This window comes from Polyodon spathula, chromosome 1 (genome assembly GCF_017654505.1).
Source record: "Polyodon spathula isolate WHYD16114869_AA chromosome 1, ASM1765450v1, whole genome shotgun sequence".
Lineage (NCBI taxonomy): Eukaryota > Metazoa > Chordata > Actinopteri > Acipenseriformes > Polyodontidae > Polyodon > Polyodon spathula.
This window is the reverse complement of record NC_054534.1, coordinates 102273544-102281839: the sequence shown is the minus strand read 5'-3', so window position 1 is coordinate 102281839 and position 8296 is coordinate 102273544. Positions and strand designations below refer to the sequence as shown.

The 8296-nt window shown below is 41.8% G+C and overlaps 1 protein-coding gene across 5 annotated transcripts in view; it reads right to left on the bottom strand.

Annotated features, from left to right (window-relative positions):
* Positions 1-5475: 5475 nt before the first annotated feature.
* The window catches only part of LOC121325597 (protein FAM53A-like), a 38843-nt gene continuing 36022 nt past the window's right edge, over positions 5476-8296 (bottom strand). For all 5 annotated transcript variants that reach the window (XM_041268403.1, XM_041268418.1, XM_041268427.1 and 2 more), the window contains one exon: positions 5476-6885. In XM_041268403.1, coding sequence (XP_041124337.1) covers positions 6559-6885 — 327 coding nt within the window. In that variant the 3' untranslated portion in view covers positions 5476-6558. The remainder of the gene's footprint in view (positions 6886-8296) is intronic.

The following is an 8296-nucleotide window of genomic DNA, read 5'->3' as shown; positions in this document are numbered from 1 at the left end:
GGGGAGAAGGAGCAGAAAGGGTACTGAACCATTGGAACAGGCTGCCGGACAGAGTTGTTGAAGCAGATACTATCAGATCCTTCAAGAATGGACTGGATGCTGTCATGAACAATACTGTATAACACTCTCTGTGAACATAATAACACCTTTAGCTAGCCACCTGGAGGAAGGGTGGTCCATCTAGCCATGGAGTCTCAGAGGTTTAATTTCCCTTACTAACCTGGTTAGGGGGGTTTGTTTTTCCTCTCCTGAGTGCCAACGGACCACGCTGGCACCAAAGCGAGCCAGCATACGTGGGCCAAATGCCCATGTCTCACTCTTGAATTTATTATGTTCTTAATGTACATTATACATTAGCAGCAAGTGGTTTTTTATTTTATTTTTTATTGCCAATAGGCAAACTTGACCTAGAATACAGTTGTGTACAAAATGTGAATCCAACACTCTCCAGCATTCATTCTGCAAAGCTCTATAGATACACTTAACTGAGCTAGATCAATGTTACAGTTACCTGTGAAGTGATGTTTTCCAGCTTGTGTTTAGTCTGCTGCAAAGCTGTTGTCACAGAGCATAGTTTCCCAGTCATTTTATAAAAACATTTCAAAACATTGTTCTAACATTCCTCATCTATAAACAGCCACATCTGCAAGGTTCTCACCATTCTTAAGTCTTTCAGACTTTCCCGACAATAGCTGTTGCACAATACAGTACATGCCCTTGACGTCAGTGGCTGTGAGTTGATTATGTGTTTACAGTTCGTCACTCTGTAGTCTATTTTGAGGTCTATTCATTGGGTGCAGCATTATAGTTTCATATACTTCTTTAATTTTTCTAATACAATACATTTTAATCATACAACCAGTTCATTCCATATGCAATACGAGCTAAAAGTCACTGTGGTTTTTATGCATTCATTAGGAGGATGTTCCAAGAAATTTCCTTGGTGGGCGTGTTTTTTTTTTTTAAATCAGCAGGTAATAAATGAAACTAAACAAGCTTATTATTTAATGTGTTAATTACACAAGAAAAGCTGCATTTCACACACCTGTAGAATTGACAGCCAATCAATTAACATCTGCAGTGAATGATCTAAAAGCCGCTTGGTAGCACATTTTCTTTTTAGCCGGGGCGCTGACCTTTTCACTGCCATACCGAGGCAGTAATTCAACAGTGCACATGTCGTAAAACTAGCAAGTTTAATCAGAGGTTAAAAGTTTACCAGGGCTACATCCCACAATTCACTGCAGAGAAGACGCACTTCTATGAAACAAGCAAAGCTAAATAAGAATGATTCTCTCAAAATGTTAAAAGGAAGGTATAACAAATAATCACAGGTAAAATATTAGTGGCTTTAGTTAGTTTGAGCATGTTTTGTATTAAATCATACTCAGAGTAGTATGGGTTGGTACTCAAAAAGGGCACGGGGGTGGTATTTTGTGTTTAAAAATTAACACATTTTATTTGATTGAATTAATACATAACAAACATTCTAAAGGGAATTATTGGAAAAACAGTCTATTTCTTTGTCAGCTCGTTTCACAGAACCTGATTAGCATTAATCTTGCTCTATTCAATGCCAATTTAACTAAAGTAATCCAATATTTGAGCTAAATCAGGATATGTGAAATTAGCATACTATAAAAATACCTGTTTAATGATTTGAACTGTTGGATAGCAGTAGATATTTTGTTGACTTTCCCATTTGACTGCCTTGCAAGTTAATTCAGACAGGTCATACCTAGTGTACATAAATACCATTTGACAATTGTAAAATCATTCTGAAAGCATTTGAAAAAAAGGTGCAGTTGTTCCGGTCTGCCTTGCAAACTAAATGACCTGCCAGGAAATGGTGCCAGTGAAAAATGATAAGAAATGGTATGCAACAAATGACTCTTAACCACACTTTATATTGAACATAGGAAAATTGCATCCTGTTTGCTCTATGAGGTCACACATCACCATGGGAAAGCAGGGCACAACTGACAGAAGCAGAGTGTCCAGCGGAGTCTGGCAGCAAAGTCCAAAGTTGCCGCAAACAGTGTGTGCACTAGGCTGTTTAATTAAAATCTTGTCTTCTGGACAATCTTAAGGGATCCACTGTGCCCAATACTGCTCTCTGGGGCAGATCTTTTCAGTTTAACACTGGTTATCATAAGGAATTATATTTCCTATTGGGGCAATTACCATGCGTTTTCAGTGTTTAAGGGTTGTGAATTTGGATAGGGACAATACTACTCCCAACAGTCTGCAAGGGCTAGAATAGCTTCCCCTCATAGTTATGCCATATTTCGTGGTTCACATGTGTCCTGGAGGCTACATTGTAAACTAATGGTAAAGCCTATCTACCTGTAGAAAGGCAACCAGCCGAGAAATGAATTTCCAGATGGAAATGAAGGCAATAAGCCATTAAGGGCTCCTTCGTTCAGCTGATCCAATGTGATTTTTTTTTTGCAATGTATATGCAAAGATCAAGATGAACTGATTGTCACTAACAAGTTCAAATGTGTTTATTGTCCATAGCGCTGTAAGGAAGGTTAGATGGTATTAATTTGTATAATTTACTGGTGACATCACCATAGCTACTAGGTTGCATTAGGATTTTTAATCAATTATCTTTTAGGTAATCCATCCAAATGGAATACAACATTCACATGTAGTTTAAAAATACTTTATAATACACATTTATTTACATGTAATTGATGCTGCTTGCGATATATACAGTAAGCTTGCATTACAGCAACACCTTATTGTGGCCAATTAAAGAACTGCAGCTGACTCAGGCACAACAAAGCTTCATTTAAGGTTATCAGTCCTCCTTTACTGTTTTTTTTTTATATAAATTTAGTTGTTGCCGCTTTTTTTTTTTTTTAATATCATTTTCTCCCCAATTTAGTTGTGTCCAATTATTTTTAGGCTTAGGTCACCACTACCACCCCTGCACTGACTAGGTAGGGCTGAAGATGAACACACGCTGTCCTCTGAAATGTGCCATTTTTTTTTACACTGCAGACTCCCCATGCAGCCACCCAGAGCTACAGCGTCGGAGGAAAACATAGCTCTGGGCAGCTTACAGGCGACCAGCCAGACCACAGGGGTTGCTGGTGTGCGGTGAGCTGAGGGCACCCGGCTGACCTAGCCCTCCCTCCACCCGGGCAGTGCCCAGCCAATGCCACCTCCTAGAAACTCCCAGTCATGGTTGGAAGAGGCATAGCCTGGATTTGAACTTGCAATCTCTAGGCTATAGGGCACATCTGCGTGGAGTGTCTTTACTGGATGCGCTGCTCGGGAGCCCCAGGAATTGTACTACTTTAACACTACTGCTAATAAAAATAAACAGTCATAATACAAGCGTACGGCTTGTCAAGTGATCCTGGAGATTGGTTGTGCCTCCATGATACGGATCGCTTGCACTGTTTGTTCAACTGTTTTTGGTCGTATGGACACTTAACCAAAAAAATCCCAAACAGTTTGCGACATTTCTTTCAATACAGTTTATACTACACAACTCTGCTGTCGAATGAAGAAATTGAAGCTCTGCCTCTGGATAACAAGCAAGAGTGCTCAGTTTACAAAAGTAAAATTATTAGTGTTTCATACTTACCATGGCACTTCTCTTACAATGTTTTGTATGCTAGGTATTCCGGACATACAGGTAGTGGACAAAAAAAATGGAAACACCTGGGTAAATGAGGGACACCAAGTATATTGAAAGTAAGGGCTTCCACACAGGTGTGGCTCATGCGTTAATTAAGCAAATAACATCCCAACATGCTTAGGGTCATGTAGAAAAATGCTGGACAGGCCTGGTTGCCTATAATTATGGATATCATGGCTGCAAGAGGAGACCTTTGAAAGAGGGGCGACAGCTCAACTTGCTGATGTTTCACAAGCAACGGTGTCTAAGGTGATGTCGGCATGGAACTCCGAGGGAAAGACATCATCAGCAAAGGACAACAGTGGGCGGAAGCGCATACTCCAGGAACACGATATCTGTGCATTAATTCGAAGTGCAAGGCAACTGCAGACCAATTGACTGCAAATTTTAACCTTAGACGCGAGCAGCCAGTTTCATCAAAAACGGTCGGCCGAGAACTACACAGGAGCAGAATACCATAGTTGGGTTGCAGTGCACAAACCCCTCATCACACCTGGCAATGCATGTTTGAGAGTCCAATGGTACAAAGAGCACAGGCAATGGACTATCGAGCAGTGGAGAAATGTGGTATGGTCAGATAAATCATCCTTCACCATGTTCTCGACAAATGGACGAGTGCACGTGTGGCGCCAACCTAAAGAACTCTACAGCCCTCAGTGCATGGTTCCAACAGTGAAGGGTTCTGGTGGTTCTGTAATGTTGTGGGGCGCATTTTCCTGGCACGGTTTGGGTGCACTCATTCCCTTAGAAGGCAAGGTCAATGCTAATTGCTACTTAATGGTAGTGCGAGATCATCTTCACCCCATGTTGCAGCATTTCTTTCCTGCTAGGACTATTGTCTTCCAGGATAACAATGCCCTCATCCACAGAGCACGTGTGGTCGTCCAATGTTTTGATGAGCATGACACTGATGTTATCCATGTCATGGCCTCCTCCGTCAACCCAATCAAGTATTTATGGGATATTCTGGACTGACGCCCGAGACAGTATTTTCCATCTCCATCAACCAGGAGTGAGTTGACGGACTCTCGCGGAAGAATGGTGCCGCATCCGTCCTGCAGAATTAGAGGCTGGCAGACACTCTGCCACGGCGCACACAGGCCGTACTGGCCGCACGTGGTGGCCCAACGTCCTATTAAGTGACTTAACATTGGTGTTTCCATTCTTTTTTGTCCACTACCTGTATTTTACTGAAGCAATACAATCGCTATAGGTAACCCCACTCCACCTCCACATTGCTTTGGCATAATATACATGGTAGCAGCGCCATACAGAATTGCTACATATGGAGCCTGTGTGGTCCGGTGGTTAAAGCAACAGGCTTGTAACCAGGAGGTCCCCGGTTCAAATCCCAGCTCACTCACCGTGTGATCCTGAGCAAGCCACTGAACCTCCTTGTGCTCCGTCTTCAGGCAAGACGTTCTTGTAAGTGACTCTGCAGCTGATGCATTGTTCACACACCCTAGTCTTGTATCTTGTAAAGCGTTTTGTGATGAACCACTGTCCCCCCACCCCCGAACAACAAAATAAACACACCAAAAGGATGCATGTTGCAAAGCAAAGATCCATTTTATTTTATTCGAAGGACTAGTTTCCCTCTAGTATTGCAGAGGGGATTCAACCCCTGGGGAACTTAATATTACACACAAAGTCCCAGTCTACAGCTCAAGTACAGATTCTCGAAGCACTATGTATGTATGTGTGTATATACAGTGGCTCTCAGTTATTCACTACCTTGGACTTTTCCACATTTTATTGTGTTACAACATGGAATCAAAATGGATTAGGAGTTTTTGCCACTGATCAACTTATGCAATCAATTACTTTTCACTTTTACATTATGGACTTGTGTTGATCAGTGGCAAAAACTCCTAATTAAATCCATTTTGATAAACCCTTGATTTCTCTTTTCTGTAAGATCCTTTTTCAGGGACTACCTGTTTGGTCAATCCTGCTTTCGTTCCAAAAAAGGTGCAACATCCTCTTACATAAATCAGCAGCAGTCAAGTTGGAATATGAAAAGAGTAGCGTTAGAACAGAGGCAGTGGAGGTGCTCAGATCACAAGAGAATAGCCGCAGCAGCACAAGGTCAGTGAAACCAGGAGGTGGACTGGCAAATGCTTGCAAACCACTCTGCAAAGTTCTAACCAGCTGGCAGAAGCCAAAACAAGTATGCTCCCTAGTGCAGCTTACAAAGCCATTGAGAAATGAAATCCACTTTAATTTCAGGCAATTTAGGAGTATATCCTGCAGGAAGCCTGTTATAAATGCTACATTTTTTTTTTTTTTTCTTAAGAGGCTACTGCAAAATATTTCCTACTTATGAAGTTTTACAACCACCTAATAGCTGTGCAGGCAGTTCTTGTGCAGTCTGGAAGACCTCTCTAGCAACCAAACCTACACACAGTCTATTACCATAACTCATTAATTCCAATATTCAGCTTTTTATTTCATTTTAAGATGATTGTTTAGAACTCTTGGCTTTTTCCACAAAATCAGTTCATATACCCACACAGATACCACTAGACAAACCTGTTTAATTTAATAAAAGGCCTTTTTTAAAGCCTAATTTATATTACAAGTCTGTATTAAGTTTCTCTTTTTCAGAACTAAGTTGTAAAATGCAAAGCATCTAGTATGAGTTTTCATATTTACATGTATTATTTTGATTTTAAATCCAAAATAATAACTTCCTCTTAATTGTGCATTCACTGAATGACAATGTTATACTCCTACACGTCATCTTCTAAAGCAGGCCCAAAAAGCCCTTTTTTTTTTTAATTTAAATTTTTTTATATTTTTTTGTGAGTGGGTACGGAAGGACGGATGGGCAGGTAGGTCGGTCAAACAGGGTTTGGGGGGGTTTATGCAATGCAAAAAAAAAAAAAAAAAATTCTGGCAACTCAATTGTTCTCGATCTGTTCAAGATCCAGGTCCACCAAGTCCAGAGGGAACTCAGTGCTCTCACAATCGCTGGTGTCCTCGTCACTCTCGCTCACAGCTGCAGTACTCCCAAAGCTCCACAGGTGGCGACCTCCGACTCTGTGGTGGTGTCGGACAGAGTTCTCTTTCTCTGGGCTGGAGCCGGGAGTGATGATGTTCATTAAAAGGTCATTCGAGTCGCAAGGAGACGACACAATAGTCTTCATGTGAGGATCGTCATCGACATTGTCATGTTCATCGTCCTCCTCATAATCGAGTGAGCAAAGGCTCTTTGAATTTTTTAAAGTCTGTGGAGAGAAAAAACACGAAAGATAAATCTATTTGTGCAACTGACCTTTGGTAGTTACACACAATATCCAGTCATACATAAACAGCACAGCCAAGGGTGCAAAATAGCCTCACATTGTCTAATTAGACAAGTTCAGGTGTTCCGAATTAGGGCTTCTGTTTCCATTGCTAAACTTACCCCAGCATATCAATTTGTTAAAAACGAGCTGCAGAGTCAATTCAATGTTTTGAGCAGTCTCGACTATCTGCACTATCACCTACACATACCTACAATGGTGGCCATGCTCCAAACAGTGTGATGAATAGTTTCAGTATACTAGCACACCAAAACCACAAAGCAGACTCAGTATTGAAACCGTTAGGTTATCATCATAACCCTGGTTCCCTGAAATAGAAACGTAACCCATAACTAATGGGTGTTTACCTCCTAAAGACCCTGAAACCTGAACATTCTATAACAAAGCTGCTCAGCCGAGCCTGAACTGCAGTCATAGCCTGTCCCCGAGGGCATAAAATGACAGAGTGCATAGACCTCTGCATCATTTTTCCTTCAAGCCTGCTGCAATCATGGATGCAGCGACCATGAAAGTTAATAGTTACATTTCTAATTTCAGGGAACAAGGGTTACGACAATAACCTAACGTTCCCTTTCAAGTATGAAATGTAACCATTACCTAACGGGCGAGTACACCAAAGCCGTTGCAAGGGCAAGATTTACGAATGACCAGAATGCTACAAGGCTAAGCCGAGGTTGCCTTGTGTGTTACCATTAGGGACCCCAGTTAGAAGTAGATAGGTATAAAAAAATTGAGGGAGAAAGGTGCCTCAATTTTTACTGAAGCTGCCCTTAACACTGCCTTCAAAACCAGGGTTTTGCATACACACGATCCAAGTCTGTAGTACCTCAGGGCCTGCACTGGACAGAGCACATGGTGCTGTAGCTCCCTCTCAGGCTGGAAAGGAGATGGAAGGAAGACTCCAGTTCCAGACTGGTTGACATGGAATGCCAAGATTGTCTTCAGCAAAAGGCAGGATAGGTACAAACAGAAATTGAGCAGGCTATTGCTATGGAGAATGCCTGCATCTCACTCACCCACCTTGTGAAGGTGACAGCAAGATAAATATTTAACCTAAGCTGAATGCATGAGCTCAAAATTAAGGCTTGAAGAGTGCACCGAGCACAATGTTTAACTTCCAGTGAGGAACAATGTTCTTCATAGGCGACCAAAGCCACTGAACCCCTTTTAAAAATTGCCCCGCCAGGAAGCTGAGCTCCTGGGAAGAGGTTTTAACAGCAAGCTGACAGCCTGCCAGATAAACCTTTAAATGTAGAGGGGGCTTTCCCCTCAAAACAGGTCCTACAAAAATAACTGCCATGGGCCAAGTCATGGGGTCAAACCCACGAGGCAG